At 42.2% G+C, this 17,699-nt stretch overlaps 1 protein-coding gene across 1 annotated transcript in view; it reads left to right on the top strand.

Moving 5' to 3' along the window:
* Positions 1 to 1,028: 1,028 nt before the first annotated feature.
* The window catches only part of ajap1 (adherens junctions associated protein 1), a 58,096-nt gene continuing 41,425 nt past the window's right edge, over positions 1,029 to 17,699 (top strand). The window contains exon 1 of the mRNA XM_084367989.1: positions 1,029 to 2,041. Coding sequence (XP_084224115.1) covers positions 2,013 to 2,041 — 29 coding nt within the window. The 5' untranslated portion in view covers positions 1,029 to 2,012. The remainder of the gene's footprint in view (positions 2,042 to 17,699) is intronic.

Below are 17,699 nucleotides of genomic sequence, written 5' to 3'. Positions count from 1 at the left end.
TTAATTATAATCTGTCGATGTGGACAAATGATCGTAACAACATAGCAGCTTCGCCTTTCGGCAAACTGATCAGCGGGGGTTCCCAACATGTCACACACACGGACCATGGGGTGACACTCCCACACTGCCGCATAAATCTGCAGCGTTTTGCCGCACTACCAGATTTAGTCTGAATGTACCGTTATTTGAATTACACAAATTGGCTGTCTCCACTCTCCAAACAAGCAAACGAATAATTCCTTTTGTCAGATAACAGCCCCCATATATGGAATTTAAAATGATTTGACATTAATGCCACCTAGTGGTGTTGTCAAAAAGACACTGCAGCATACAGCAAAGCTCAAAAATACCCTTACGCGTCATGTCCGACCTATGAACATTAAGATAAACGCTGCGATTTTCATGTGGAGAACTTGTGCCATAATTTGAAACGCCATTTAATTACTTTAAAAAATCAACTCATTGTGGCTTTAATGTACTCTGCATAATTAATTGATTCTTCCTCTGCACATTCCCAGTTATTCGTTCAAGTGAAAACAAATTTTAAAAAGCCTTTTATGCTGGTTTGTTTTGTCACCCGTTGCTAATGTCAGCACAATTATCTGCCTGTATCAATTATAATTGTAATTACAATAATAATTTAGCTAATTCCACTGACATTTTTGGGAGTGGGGGATGCATATTTTAGTAATTTAAGGTCGTCATAAGTTAAGTGAATCCAAATGTGACCTTAGGTATAAGTGAGAGTTCAGATCTTGCCTCAATTGTCAGTAGTTCGGATGCGATAGGTTACATCATACATTACACCAACTCTATCGGCTGGTCCTGAATCCTGGTCGCCAGCTGATGTGACTTAACGTATGTCACATCATGTCTTCCAAAATCTCCAGCCATGTCTTTGCAGTCTTCCTCTCCACTCCTATGCCTCAGTGCGACACGGCGCAGCTCCGTACTGTACTGGACAGCGCTGCCCGCCTGTCAAACCCAGTCCGACGCTCATGAGCGCGCAGCCACATGACGTGACACGCTCCAGCACATGACATATTTGGCTTTGAAATGACGTCACGGCAGCGTGGGGCTCAGCGGGCAGGTCGTTCGTCAGTCTGAGAGAAGAGGAGCAGCAGGAGACGGACCAGCCTCCTCTCCTCTCTGATGACAGCCTCTCTCTCTCTCTCATCTCTCTCTCTCTCCAACTCGTCCGAAACAACTCTCAACCTCCAGGATTCTCCTCCGTCGCTTCCCCTTCTTCCTTTTTTCAGTTGCACCTCGTTTTTCCCCTCTCTGTGTGTGTGTGTTACTTTGCCTCACCCCTCCGCACCCCTCGACACCTTCCGGAGATGTGAGTAGATAATGAGGACCCCCCGCCAGCGGTGACTTGTCTCCTCCGAGCATCCTCTTCTTCCAGCCTCAATTTTTTTTTCCTTTTTTTTTTTCTCTCTCTTTTTTTTTTTTTGGACGTTCATCTGCCTTTCAACAATGTAGGAGAAGGTGCGCTGTCATTTCAGCGACGAGGATGCCAACTACATGCCTTGCCTTCGCTCTCCGCAGCTTACATCTTTGTCTTTTCCAGACTGGGGGTGATGAAGGATCTGCGTGAAGGCAAAGTTTGAGGGCACCTCTCCTTGGTTTCCCGCTCACCTGTCCGCCTTGCATGCGCCTGCCCCCCTTCCCTCCTTCAAGACTGATAGCGGCGGACATTGTCACCCACGAGAACAATTGACGAGCAACTTGAAACAGAGACCTGACTATTGTTCTGGTGTTTCTTTTTATTTCCCCCCCCCCCTTTTTTTAGTGGGATTCGGCAGCGCTGTTGGAGGAATTTCATGTGCGCAACGTTGAAGGATACGGCTCAAATAATGGTTGCGTTGCTGACAGCTGGAGTAAGATCCGTCACTTGAGTGTTTCTCTTTATTTATTTATTTTTTTCGCATCAGATATTGTCGACTTTGGTGGAAAAACCCATCTAAATGGGAGGATACCTGGAGGACTGAGACGAGACGAGTCGAGAGAAAATGTGGATAAAACGGAGTGTTGCGCGCAGGTAAGACACCAGCTCAGTTTATGGGAATTGCGTTGTTGGTAACGAGAACGCGTGCCATCACCGACGAATGTAGATATTGTTTCGTGTTGTTTGACGACGCTTTTCGACAACGTGTTGTCTCAGTTTGTTGTTTTCCTAATCTACGCCACTGCAAGTTGTGAGACTCTGCTGGAACTGGCGCCTGGATCACATTCAGCCTTTATAAACGCACGCAGGATGAATGCGCCCTCGCACCAAACTTCTTCAGATACACGGTCTGCTCTCTGCTGTGGTTGTTGACATTGGGGGGTGGAGGTGGGGGGAGGCTTTTTTTTCTCTTCATGGATGTGTTTTGTGATGTTTAAAAGGAAGAGCGCGATCGAATAATTGCGCATCCCGTACGCTGGGGGTCGCCAGCAGTACGGAGCAGGCAACACACACACACACACGCTCGCAGACACGCCCGCGCACGTGTGCCGACGCACGCCCGCGCGCGCACGGCCTCAAGGTTAGGTCCGACGGCTCCTCCGGCACTGTGAGAGCAAACCACAGGAACAGAAACAAGCACTTAATACGGTAATTAGGGGGGTGGAATTGTAGGTCAGATGCGCAATACAGTCATAAATGAATTAACTTCTTTGTGGGATCTTGATTGAATTCAGTTTTTGAGTTTGTGGCTTTTCCTATAAGTCTACCCCCCCCCCCCCCTCCAAGTAAGCATGGGAGTACTGGGTGTGTGTGCTGAGGAGTGTTTATCCAAGATAAAGGGCGGGGGTGGCAAGCAGACAACCTGGATGGAGAGGTGAGCGTCACCTCTTTCTTCCCAGCGACTCCCACTCACACTTTGCTCCTCTCGTCTTCCTCTGTTCTTATATCACAGTGGAACATCTCCTAGTCACAGAGCACATCACTCACTGGATACTTGCCTTGCTGTCATGCAAAAAAAAAGATATGCCCCTGCTCAGGAAGCAGGATGGACACCGGTCTACCGAGTTAGTTGGGAAGTCTGCAAAACAAAAGCCAAAACTGAGCTCATTCATTCGCCGTAAAATAGGTTTAGAGGTAATGACACGCGCCGTGGAATGAGACCAGAACCTGCCAGCGGTGAGATTCTCTTGCCACCTGCTGGATCTCATTCCCACCGGTGGCTCTAATTCCTGCCCGTTTTTGCCGCCGTTCATTTATTATGCATGACACACACTGCACATCTTAGGGCTGACCTCGCAGGGTAATGGCACTACACGGCGTAAGACAGCACAGTTGTGTAAGACGATGAAATGAAATGCATTTAGGTCTCATATCTCTGGATGGATCGGTCAGGGGCACAGAGAAACCAATTTCTATCTTAGGGAATTTTCCTGTCACTTGCTGACAAGATGACGAACGTCAAAATGGGATGTGGGATGAACGGCAACTGCTGTTATGGACTGAAGTAATTCACCGTGTCCTAGATTGTTTTTGCCTTCACATGCAGGCTAAAAGCTTTTACTGTTACTGTCATTTATTATCAGACTGATTGCAAATATTGGGTTCCGAAACATTGCGTGGGATAAAGTCCTGCTTTCCAGTACGGACTGTCATTAACATTATTAGGTTTTTTCGCGAGAACAATAAAACGAAATGTTCTGCGAGCATGTGGAGACAAAGCTCCTGTACCTGTTGGAACAGATGAAGAACAGACCACCTACAGGCTCCAGACGTGGGCGTTAATGCAACAGCAATGACTAGCAAATCTGGAGAGAAGAACGGATGGATAGATACATAGATATGATAAAACTGAGCACTAGGAAGTCGACCACTGTGGTTATTCAAACTCATGAATGAAGACTAAAGCTGGGTGTCATCCTCTATAGACATTATGGTGTGCTGATGTTAATAGGATCATTTGCCATTGAAACTAAACAGGCAAATTGTAATTTTAAAAAGTTATTTATGTTTTTCTTTTTCAGATGTGAGTTTACCTCCGATGCTAAGTAGTGGAACACAGTTTACTTAAGACCATTTATTGTATTTTATGAACAGTATTTTATACATTTGTACTAATGACGTCAGATCAGATGTCCTTTATTATCCAAAGGGGAAATTCATTATTTATTCCACAGTGTAACGACTATTTTAACTATATCACCCAACCCAACTATGGAGCAAGAGCAGGAGCCACCTGGACAAGATATGGACAAGATTCTAAATAATCTTCCGATTATTTCTTTTTTCCTACCAACAGTCCAAACTCCAAAGATATTCTGTTTTATAATAAACTTTGTTAAATTGGCAGACAAATCCAAATTCATATATTCAGTATTTTGGCATCATTATTCGAGAGCCAGAACTTGTCATTCCAAACGCACTGAAAACCTGAAGTTGACCTGACATTGAAACTTAAACTAAGTTTCTCTTTTAGAACAAATCCTGTTTCCCCCTTCAGGTGAGGAAACGCTTGATTTCGACCACAGTTTTTTAAATCATTACTGGATTACGGTGATCTGCTCTTTATGAATGCACCGGACCAGTGCCTGAAGGAGTTGGACGCTGTCTACCACTGTGCGTTACGTTTTATTACTGGCTTTGGAAATCTGGTACACCACTGTATTCTGTATGCTCCTGCTAAATGGCCATCCCTGTATATCTGCAGACTTTCATATCGGTTGGTTTTTATACATAAATCCCTCCTTGGGCTGGGTCCTTCTTATCTGTGTACGTACATGTGTCAGGAGCCAAATCAATATTGCCTGCGCTCTCACAGTATTCTACAGATGTTGGTCCCCAGAGTTAGAACAGAATTAGGCAAAAAATCCTGGAATAATCTAAAGAAAGACCTGATGAAGTCAGAGCTGGTTACCATCGGGGAATTTAGGTCAATTTTAAACCAATTATAGTGTACTTGAAATAAGCCAGTTGTTTTTATGTAGTGTATTAATTAACTGTGGAAAACAGTTGGTACTTTTGAAGCATTTTGGGGAAGTAAAAAATATTGTTCTTGATTCACTGGTAACATTGGAACGCTGCTTTATCCTAATTAAACCCCCCCAGAACTGAAACTTTGGCAATGGCAAGAGCTTTATTCTTTGGCTTGAATAGTGTGCGTAATTAAATTCTCCCTATAGCAGTAACTAACCAAGCACAAACCCATTACTCAGTCTGCAAATGGAAAGAAAAACAAAATTGTGCCGGCAGGAAGATACGGTACTCCATCACATAAAGGCACACGCTGGGTTGCCAGTTAAATGTGACACTTTTCAGTCAACGAAATGGGTTTCTCAGGTTTCATACATGTATCTCTCACAGAAGATTGATGTAGTTTGCATTCAGGGTGCGGGTGCCTGTAACGGTACAGAATTACAACAAGCTGGAGCCAGAGAGTGTCTCACTTGAGGGTTAACCAGCGGGGATTCGTCTCTCCCAGGCTCGGCATCTCCGGGCCCAATCTTTCATGGACGTCACACAGTCTTAGGTTCCCCACGGTGAGCTCTCATACCGCTGAGGCACTGGGGATGCTATCAGGCCCCGGCACACTGCAGCTGCCAAACATTACTGGCACAGACACCGGTTGCCTTTCGCGAGGGCTTTCATTTGTCAGTTTCCACTTGTTAAGTACAGGTGACTGTCCCTACACGTGTCTGGCTGTTTCTGGCCTGGATAAACTGCGATATGTCAAGTGATTTGAGTGTTTGTTCCAAAGGACATACTCAGGAAATGCAAGAGCTCAGGATTATGTCCTCATATTGATATTCCTGGTGATCATGTGGGCAGTATTCTGTTTCCTGTCCATGGTTAAACAAGAAAACTGTTGTGCCTCTGAGTAACAGGCTAATTCTGATTAATATCGCTGGCTTAATGAACCAGGCTAATATATTATACTCTAGACTGAGGTGTTTTCTCCAAGGGAGTTTGTGAGCAGTCAGTGTCCTCACAGCCGGGTCTACCAAGAACTCCGGGGCTAAACATGGCATTACTGTGTGAGGGGGCCGTCTGATATTCAGATATTCCTGTGATTTAGGTGCCATCTTAATATCCTCTATGAGGGTTATTAACTGGGCCTCTCTGGAGCGTGATTAACCTAATTTGCAGTGAAATAGGCTGTGTTGCTTCTCTGAGATCCTATCCTCTGGAGATTTGTGTGTTTGTGTGTGTGTGTGTGTGTGTGTGTGTGTGTCTATGTGTGTGTGTGTGTGTGTGTGTGGTAAAACACCCTGTGCTCAGCAGTCTGTTAAATCCAGAAGGACCAGAACAGGTTGTCCCTCAGAAATAGCGTAAGGGACAAAACAGACATGGATGCTGGTTCATCTGACGGCGAGACAGCGAAGAGAGCAGGACAAGAGAAGGAGAGAGGACAGGAGTGAGCCATATGTGACTTGTTAATGACTGGTAGAGCAATTAGTAGGGAAAGGGCCATAAGCAGAATTGAACCATAACTGCCCATGTAAAGTTAATTTTCCCAAAGTAACACATGCTGCACAGTGGATGCTTGAAACGAGGACTGGAACTAATTACACTGAAATACTCTGTGGGTCAAATATGCCAAATATTAAGCGGCATTGTAAGTATTTTATATTGATAATATACATCTATATATTTATAAGCTATTTTTATAAGCTGTTTTTGCACCTGAAAACCCCGTGAAACAAGATTCAAACTGGGACTATTCAAATACTAATTCAGCTCGGCCAGATTTTAAAACAGGGAAATGTAGATGGTCCGGACATTTTCAGCAGCCCATTTAAAACCTTTTTTTTTTTCTTTTAAAGCTTTATGTAATGACAAACTTTATACAAAAGCAAATTAAATTGTAAAAAGCAAACTCTACTCTACACTCCTGTGATCCCTTAGGAAAGCATACCTACCAACATTAGGCTGTGAAAAAGAGGACGATTTTCTGGGGTATCTGCAAAAGCCTCTGGGTTGGGTTGCCAGGTACCACGACACATCCCACACAGACACTAACACACCCACTATGAAATCGGGAGGTCTACAGGAGAAATGACCAAACACAGCTGGAGAAAGGATTAAAAGTAGGAGGACTCTTGCGAAAATTCTAAGAAAAATAGTGCTGTCAGGTAAAGTCTGTAAAGTTTGGTGCAAAGTTCTCAAAGTCTTGGTCTTGGTTTAGGTGGTCTTGACACTGGTACTGTGCATTTGCAACTCTCAAGGAGTCTCACTCGTTAGCTACCTGCTTGTAATTGAATAGGCCTGATGTAGACCATCATAGGACAGTTCTCCTCCCCACTTAACTGTACAAAACAGATTGTTGGTCAGATGTGGATTAATAGTTTGTGAGTGGTAGCTTAAGAAGTTGGTTTAACTTTAATGATGATCATTTGAGAACTGGAAATAAACACTTAATTAGGGCCATGCATCTTGCTTTCATTTGCTCAGTTTACTTTGAACTGTTTTCCAGGAGCTAACTATGACACTTCTCACTTCAACTTCCCACCATAGTGCCAGCAGCCCTTAACCTGAGTGGGTTTAATGACCAGCATGTCCAGTTTGGGCTACACGAGAAAGCGTGTGTTTCTATTGCAATGAAGCACATCCATCCCACAGAGTGAAGGAACTCACAGCACAGAGCTCATACTTGATTCATGTAGTGAGCTTTCGCTGGATCAATACTGCCTCTACAAAGGATCAGATTTATCCGTCATGGCCCTTCCCACTAACTGGCTGTCTCGAGGCGCGGGGGGCGTCTCTCTGCGGGCCACTTTCCACTATAATACTTCATAAATGAACAAAAGAAAGTGCCCCCCCACCCCCTGTATATGATTCCCAGATACTTGGCAGTAATTGATGTGGACTGAGGCTCAGGCTAAAATAAAAACTTTGATAGTGAGTAGCTGAGTTGATTGGAGCGTTGTCCTTTTTGTCTCATTGTCTTATTTTTTTCCCCCTTTTCACCCTATTCCCATGCTCTCCACAGCCCTGCTTATCTTTCTGAGCATGTGGGTCATGTACGCTGTGCAGTGGGAGTAATTAATGGGGTGATGCAACACCCTTGACTGTTGCATCTTAGACCCCTATAAAACCACACGCACTCCACCCACCCAACCCAACGACACTTTTTTCCTCCATGAATTATGTCCCGACCTACATGCAATGCAACAATGTTTCTTAAACTACAACCATAGCAGCAGCTGCAGCAGCTCAGCCTCACAGGCAGGGATGGAGTCCGCTTGTGTGTGTGTGTGTCTGTACCAAAACATGTGGAAGATTTCATAGAATATTTGCCTCCCAGAGGCCTGCTGCACAGAAGCGATCCATAAATCTCCGGAACTCTTTGGAGAGCCAACTGTGGTATTTATCTCCCTAATACAGGATATCTAGCGAGGAGAGCTTAACTCCTACACCTCAGAGCCTGCATTTTTCAAAGCTACACAGCCACATCCTCGCTGATATTCTGAAAAGCACAACAAACGTGCAGAGATAATTCCAAACAGTGCATTTTGATTAATGATGCAAAGATGTGATGAGGTGAAATTTATTATAGAAGTCCAATGTAACGTAGCGACTGTATAGCAGCATGCTTATCTAAAAGGAAAGGTCAAAACAGAAGATTGTTTATCATTACAGATGATTCTCACCATTCCTCCGCCAATGGTTTTGACCCCTGGAGAAGTCACTCAGTTGGTTTACATTTTCAAAGGGTCCTGGATAATAGCTCATGTCGTAATAAAGGTTAAATCAGACGCTGCGCTGCTCGTGGATAGACTTACTTACTGATGCCTTACACCTCTCCCGGGGTATAGGCCGTCGACAAGGATAGAAGTAAATCCTAAATGTTAAAATTTGATTTCTCAGACTTTAAAAGGGTTATTGTAAAAGGGATAATGGTTGTATAAGCCAGCCTCAAGCAGACGTGCGGGGGATTGCAATTCTCTCTTGAAAGATCACGTCTGGCTGCAGAAAGGTCAATAATCGGAAATTTCAAACGCATTTCTCGACATGAAGATGGCCTGTAACAGTTTTGTAAGACTGGGCTGTATGTTCCTTTTGGCTGAACCAATTTGTTAGTAAAACATAAAGGACATAAAACATTTGCGTAATCTTTATGTTCCAAACTAAGCTACTTTGTCAGCCTTGGTGTGAATTTATTCCCTAAAAAGTCAGTCTAGTCAACAATCTGTGTCCAGAGTCTGGTAATCATATACACAGGTTTGTTGCCATTCAGAAATGTATAAAATTCATCATCCGTAGTTCGGAGCTGAATATCTTGGCACCACTCCGGCTCCCTCGTCCAGTTTTGTAAGGATGGCTGAGCACGAGCAAAGATGATGGAAGTAAATTAATGTATTTATTACCTCCGCCAGTGAGGTTATGTTTTCAGCCATGTCTGTCTGTTTGTTTGTTTGTTTGTCACTGTTGGTTGTTTGTATTTGTGTGACACAAAAAATACTGAACATATTTCCACGAAACTTGGATCTCGGCCCAGAATAGACCCCACTAACATCTGGTGGGGATCCAGAAAAAAGGAGGGTCCAGGAACATCTCCTCAAAATTGCGTTTTTTGTTCATTTGTTCAACTTCATCTGGGAATAATACGTGAATCTTGATATCTGTAATAATATATGGTATGTGGATCCTTGATCCGCTGAGCTTTAATTATAAGAAGTTATGGGTGTTTTGAAATTTAGAGTGATACAGGGCTATCAAGTGTGATATTGGATTAAGCTCGATTCAATTAAAGGTGACTGTTGGGCTTTGGCGGAGGTATGCGCTCTACTGACTGCCATTCTAGTTTTAGATATGTTTCATAACAAGTCCAACTATTTTTTGAAATGAGCAAGTATCCACACAAATATAAAAACTACATAATGTATAAAAATGTGTTATTTTGATGCGTCAGCATGCGTGGATAATTGTTTTATAATTGCACTGCCCTGTGAGCTGGAATGTAATCGTGATGAGCCTAGAGATTCCCACCCTTAGTGACATGTCTGTGTCGCTTGTCCTTTGTAGCAGATCACTGGGAGATGAGAGCGGGGGTTGTGACCACCTGTCCTGTCTCAATGGCTATCACACTCAGTTGATATCAGTTGCATGTCGCTGAGTTGGAGCAGGATCTGGGAGGATTTAGCCACCATAATCAACAAATTAGAAACAACATAGTGGGAATAAGCAATTTGGTCCCTGTGTATCTTGGCAATAGAGCTTGCCACCACAGAGCCATTCGCATGTGTGTGTGCATTTGTGTGTGTGTGTGTGTGTGTGTGTGTGTGAGCATGCTGGGTTATATTTGCCCTGTCGCTTAGTCTGAGAGCTTGAGCACACAGCCCTCTTCAGTTCAACAAAGGCATGATTGCATATTCAACAGGCTGCAAATAGAGACTCAGAGGTATCACTGCTCCTCCTTTTAGTGGATGGGGGATGAACCCCCTCTGCTGTACTGCATGAAGCACACCATGCTACCACAACCGCAGTGTAAATTACAGCCAACAACTAGGGGGAAAAAAATCTTGTTTGCATGAGTATCTGGTGTGTGTATATGTGAGTGTCTACAAGCAGCACTTCAGTGTTGTTCATGAAGCCATAAGTCACTTAAAAACATTGAAATCAAGATGTTTTTGCCATGCGCACCATAAAGATGAGCAGGGCTGGGTTTATACATTTCAATTTGATTCAATCTTCATTCGTATGATCCGATATCGATTCACAAAACCCAGAGATTGAGCTTTAATATTTTAATATTCTCATAGACGCATCTCACGGGGTCCGAATTTAACACTGGCTGAGCGCCAAATGCCGGTAGATATTCTGTTTGGTGAAAAGGCAAAATCTCTGATGGTAGCTGACACATTGATGGGTAAATGTTTGTACCAAAAACAGTCATGTAACTTAAAACTATGCTGACAGGCTTGACCATGTTTTGATGCGTCTGTCCTCTGCTGTCTTCTTGCAGCACAGGGACAGAGACTTCGTGCTCTTTCGCTGCAGCATTTATAATAGCTGGACACAGATTTTAACCACAAAGCTCCAAACCATTTGATTTAATTATAAAGTAAAAAATGAATATGTTTGATAATGCAACAGGTCAGATAGTTCCTTGCACAATTTACAGCATCAGCTCTCCCAGAATCTCTTTCATATCCAAGCAAAATTGGTATTGCAACTGAAATAGCTCTTAACGAATTGATATTGAATCAAATTAAATCGAACTGGACATCCAATTTAATCAGGACCTTGTGAATCGGAATTAAATCGGTTTGGAAAATCAGTGCAGATAAAAATGAGAAAATGAGTCTTTGGCGATCAGGCCTCATCAACTGATGGTGATGTTGGTCGGATGAAGAAAATGTCTGAGGATCTGGCTGTGATGATGAGTGGACTCTGATGGGCTCAACTGGGCACTCGATGTGATGAACTGGAAGTGAATTTGGTAGAGTAGTGGAGGAGGGTTGCGACGATTTTGCACTCCAATGACGCTGACAGCAGCAGGGAGGAGGACAGATTCAAAGTTTGACTGCAGTGACATGATTGGCTGACTGAAACCGTGGCTGGAGAGAAAGAGTAAATACTCATCGTCAGCTGATTATGAAGAAGCAGGGAGAGAGAGAGAGAGAGAGAGAGAGAGAGAGAGAGAGCGTTGTGAATGAATGAGCATAAAGAAAGTTGTCCTGATTGAATTTATGCTGAGCTTCATTATGATAACAGGATCTTGATATCAGATTGATATCAGAACCTGTTATGAGCTGAGTGACACTGTTGAAGTATTTATCTCTACAGACCCTGATCGTAAGATATTTAAATGTCTTTAACTGTGAATGAAATCAGACTGAGTCCTTATAGTAATGCATGAGCTCAGTAAATGTAAGTAAATCAAGTGGTCTATCATAACCTCTTTAACTATATTGTACCAGGTACTGTATATAATCTATTCAGTTGTATCGTTGCATTCTCCTACAATGAACACATATCCTCATAGTAAATAGCCAAATAGCATGAGTTCCCCACAGCATAATCAGTGCACAGCTGTTTTGGGAAATAAAGTAACCTGCTTAAAACAATAAACTACTCACCATGAGAGCAGTGAGAGTGAACCGTACAGTTTAGACCGGAAAACCAAAACAATGAGCTCAAACTCAAATATATAAATCTCTGTTGAGTTGATCCAGCCCAGTCACCAGAAAAAAATGTTTGCTTTTTACGTTTCTGCAAACTACAGATATGTTCACATATATATGTGTATTGACATTTCCGCAGCATGTGTCATATCATGTTCACATTACATGTTTATGACCTGTATTTCATTTTGGGAGGTGGAGGGGATGGTGGTTGGGGTTAAAGGCGAGAGGGCGGTCAAGCCAGTGATCAGACTTCGTGACTGTGTTTCAACATTTGTAGGTGTGAAACCCCTGGATATTTTTGACAAGGGACTATGGCGTTACAACATTTGTAAACATGACTAGATATTTTTAAGACGGCACAAAGTTGTTTTTTGTGCCTAAACCTGACCAGACCATATGCACACTGTTCACAAGTTTCAACATATCTGTATTTTCCAGAAACATACATAGCCAACACTCATTCTGACGACTGGGTCGGTCAAGGGGAGCTGCAGATGCATGTGATCATTCTCAATTGGCTCCTTACTCCGTCATTTGATTCACTGTTATTGTAAAAATATCCATTATAAGAAACAATGGGATCATGATAACCATGTAATGTATTTTGACCCATGTATAGTGCTGCCAATGTCACATCCGGTTCTGAAAGATATGCACACAAAACATGAGGTTTATCAGCCGCGAGGATCTAAAATCATTTCTAGTTTCCAGCCATCAGGACTTAAACTCCCAGAATCTGCCATCCTCCTGATCTCCCCTCAGAAAAAAAAAAGCCTTATCCCTGAAAAGTGCTCTGAACAAAAGGAGAAAGGAGAGTGAGAAAAAGTGCCAAGCAAAGGAAAAAAAATGAGCGGAACTGGATTAAAATAACAATAGAGCATTTTGCTAATGGTTCATTTTGAGCTGCTGCCACATTATGATACTGTCTGTGTGAGAATTATGGCGGATAAGAAAGGTGCTGATGTTTCTAGAGAAGTCCCAGCGCTGTACAAGCTGTACCGTGTGGGATTGTTATTAGAAAGCACAAGCATGCTGACCGTCATCCTTTTCTCTCAAACACGTTCCCTTATTAACACACATTAGAGCTTGCAGACAATTTTGATGAATTAGGCTTTTCTTCCCTTTAGTGGAGAATTTACCTTAGAGTCTGAGAGAATGTGAAGCACCACTTCAACAGTGTGCTAAAGTTTGCCTTCAGTGTCATAACTGATTCTATTGTGTCCAGGACTGTGGGCCGGGTGCCACTTAAAATGAGTTTTAAATGGAATAATGGAACACGCCATGTAGCCTCATAATTCATAAATATCTAATGTGCAGCACCATTCATCACGGCTGCAGAGAATTCCTTTCAGCATTTTGTATACCTTCTGACATTTTCAATTTGCTTTATCATTAACAGTTTATTGAGTTTATTGGACTGGAAAGGCAGCCCTGCCATATTTTTCATATGAATAACACATTTCCCTGAGAAGTTCAGCCTTTGTAATGGTCGTACATTTTCCTAAATGACAGTTGGGTGTTTCTTTCAAACTGTACGCATGATTACACTCCCTAGTGTGGATTTTATTTCCTTTTCCAAGTTGGTGATGATTCCAGTCAATTTAAGCATTGTCTCTGGAGAGACACTCGAGATTACGCTGCGCTGTGTCTCCGATCTTCTTGTCAGGTTGCAGTGATCGATGGATCAGAGTGTGGAAGGGTAATGAGGTGAGATCAGGATGAATTCATGTGATACTGTGGCATCGGTAAACACTGCTGTCCGCCATGAGTAACTGATGTAACACAGATACTAAAGTGCTAATCACTTTCTGTAGTGCAGAACAATCATGATCCCACAGCTTTATCATTAGCAGTATACGAGCACATTATATTTACATGGCATTTATTATGCAAATCATAATAAATCATGCAAATCATGACAGTTAAAGGAAAAAATATGAAAATTCGACATAAAATATTTCATAGTAAGTCATAATTATAAGATAAACAGTGGAAGTTATGATAAAAAAAATAAAAGTCATGAGATAAAAAGTCGAAATCATTATATATATGTGTGTGTAAAGATGCAGGTAGTGTATGTATGCAGAAGTGCAGGTGTCTGTGTAGTTGTATACATACAGTATGTGCTTATAGGAACATGTTTGTGACCCCTATGTGTGCTGCTCGAATCCCACAGCCCTCTCAGGCGTACACCAGGCGTACCAACAATCAGACACTGGACTTCTGTCTTTGACTTTTAATTGACAGGCACTCTCTCACTGTGTGTTCACACAAAAGGAACTAGTTATTGAGTAAGGGAACACGAACTGACGTAAAGTGCATGAAGGACACAGAGGCGGACTCATATGGGGCAGCTCCGGGGTTTGACTCCCTCCCTTTGGCTGTAAGAGCGACAACAAAGTGACTCATTGGCCTGACCTTTCATTTTATTGTTTTATTCATTTATTTATTTTTATTTTTCAGTTTAAGTCTGTGCTCTCTTATTTTATTTTCTGTAAATGCTAATATGTATAAAACAATTAAAAATAAAGTAAAACAACATTTTTCAAAATTATGAGATAAATCTCGTATAATTACAACTTTTGTATCTCATAATTTAGCCATTTTTAATCTTGTAATTATGACTTTCCCATAATTTTATTTTTTTAATCTCATACTTTTAATTTACCGGAGAAAGTGGGCTTCCATACACATCTTACAGCAGCAGCTCACCTTATTGCCTTTAGGACCAGCTTTAGCACACACTTGCTCCATATTTTGTATGCAGTATGTGGTGGGTTTGACCTACTAGCAGCGCTCGATGAAAGGTCAAATGATCAGCGATGTCAACAGGATTTCTACCGTGGAAACTTTTAATGTCTGCACCAAATTTCATGACAACCCAAACAACAGTAGGAGATAGATGCAGCAGGCAGGTGTGTTACAGAAAGGCTTTGAGTTATCTGAGAACATTAGCAGAGCAACATTATCTTTGTAGATTACAGTGAAGGTTTTGGCAGATGTCAGTTCACTCGATAAACAGACAGGAGGATGACAGGTTATAAAACTTGAAAATAGCTGATAAAAAAGTCATATCCGTAATGTTTTTATGCTATAAATAATCCGTCAAGGTCTCAGAGTTTCCTTCTTTGAATAATGCAGAGATTTCTTGTCCCCAGCCATGGTTTCATTAGTTTGTTGTCCCCCGTGGGTGTAGAAAACAATGTAAAAAGAGCAGGAACACCTAGAGACAGGTGTATTAAAGGCAGCAGAATGGTCAGGGAGCGTGTGTGTAAGTGGGTTTCTGGAGCTTGTGAGTCGAAGCTCCCACATACACCGTCTCTCCCCTTGAGAGTTTTTTGCACTGTGCAAGCACCGTGCAACGTAAGTGCCTCGCTTTTGGTCTGTAATCTAAATGTCCCACAAGTCCCCAGCCCGATTGTCTGCTTTACCCCACACATGCACGGAAATAAGCCCTAATATATAAATAAATCCAGTGTGTGACAAAAACGAAGGAATTTATTGTCACGCAATTAAAGCCTCACGTGTATTTCCAAACAAAGGATTAACTTGACACACTATGATATTCACACAGCTACTGTTCAGTCCACATAAAGACAGTAACATTATTTTGAAGGATTTTCCTCTCTGATGCGGCTAAAATGTATGTTATATGTCGTAAAAGCACTCTAGTTTACATCATGTTTATGATTACATTATTGTTTAAGTTGTGTTACTGTGTTTTTATTCCAGTGATCTTACTTGTGGTCAATATGTTGTGCTAAAGTTTGCTGTAGCCCATGACATTCTGATTTACAAAAAAGAAAAAGGACATGATGATCCATGTGAAATCTGTTCAAAGGTGAATAATGTATGGATTTTCGCTGGAATTAATAAAAAAACAAAAAAAAATAAAATAAACAACAGAATTTGAAGAATAAACAGTTTGGACGTCATGACGTCTATGATTTGTGTTGCAGAGATGTCTACTGAAGTTAGCATGCTAACCAGTTAGCCCCGGTCAGTCCCAGTCCAAAGCTCCTGTGCTAGCGGCGTAAACACCAACACCTCCCTGGTGCGTGAAAAAAGTGTGAGATTGTTGTCATTCTCAAATTGCAGCTATTTAAAGGTTAAAACTCTTCACCAAACTCAGTCAATGGACTTATTACACAAGTCACTCACCATGTCCCAACAGTGTCGAACAGTGTTCATTAAAAGCTCAAGACAACACATGGTCCACGAGCTTTGTGGTTGTCTCGTAAGCAATAACTAAACACTTACTAACAACACCATCTCAGAACATATTGGCTATTATCTGACGATGATCATGGTGTCTGGGGGCAGTGGCCAATGTTCTCTTCCAGCGTAGCCTGCATTCATATGCAGAATCTGTTTATAGAGATTACCAACAACATGACATTTTCAAATATTGAGCCACAGTCTGTTCTCCCTGCTGCCATCCGGCAAAAGATACAGCAGTATCCGCTGCCATGCCAGACTGAAGGGACTACAACTTGGATTTGGTTGCACAGCCCTGTGTTGTAGAATGACAATTAAATGAACCTTGAAAACTTTAACATTTCATAGCATTCTGCACATGGCAACAATGTCGTTCCACTTTGCACACAGGTCAACCATTACACCAGCCGCCTCTGCTGACAGTGCAATTTCAATGCAATAATTTGATCCTCAAAACACACAGTAGATGTGGGTGCAAACACCTGTTTGAATGCTCATCTGACGCTGACTTTGCTGTTTGATATGCTAGTGGCTGAAAACTGAATAATATCACACTGCACCCGACTCATTTTAATGGTGTGGGTAACATTTGGGTCACGGCTAAGGACTGGGGTAGACATCTGAGCACCCTTCTGCTCTCTTAAACCTCAGGTTGCAGCTCCATACCTTCCTCCGTTGAAGTGGACACACCAAACGTGTAAAATGGCACCATTGTGACAACCCTCAGTCCAACACAGTCCCTGTGATTCCCGCTGAGTGAATCTGTCAGTCACTCTGAAAGCTTAAAAGAAGCAAAAGGTTTTGAAGCGAAGCCTCTCTTGGAACGAACACGCATACAACTTGTACTCTTTTTCACTCTTCAGCGGGGGATTACAACCCCACTCATTCTGTAGGGGAATCTAGATCTACAGAAAGAGGACTTGGAAGTAAGATGAAGTAAGAAAACCTGCCAAGTGAAATAAGATAAAGCACAATGACTTATACTTGTGTTACAGTACAGTTCATCATAAATGCTTTACTTTTGTTTGTGTGTAAAGCAGTGCGTCACGCTGACCCTGTAATAAATCACCAAAAACGCTGGCCGTTGTGGGAATTTTGATGTGTAATGACTTTTCTCTCACTGTTTGTCTTTTACAAAGAGAGCAGTAGTTAAGTTCAATTGTTTTCGAGCTTCCCTACTTGAGGCTGTCTCAGCTTTACACTACATCTCTGCTGACCTCCTCTTGAAAACAGTGATTATTCTGGGTCAGACGCTCTTAAAGCTACACGCTGGAATTAATGGAACTGGGAAGGGCAGAGAAGGACTGTTATCGTGCCCTCATTTTCTCAATGCGCTGCGGTTGAGGCAAAAGCAAACTGTTTTCCCTCACTAATCCCAGAGGGGTCGGAGTCATTTCCATATGATTTGA

The sequence above is a fragment of the Pagrus pagrus genome (genome assembly GCF_965226575.1).
Source record: "Pagrus pagrus genome assembly, chromosome: 11".
NCBI lineage: Eukaryota > Metazoa > Chordata > Actinopteri > Spariformes > Sparidae > Pagrus > Pagrus pagrus.
Note: the sequence above shows the minus strand (reverse complement) of the source record. Positions and strands in the feature narration are given on the sequence as shown.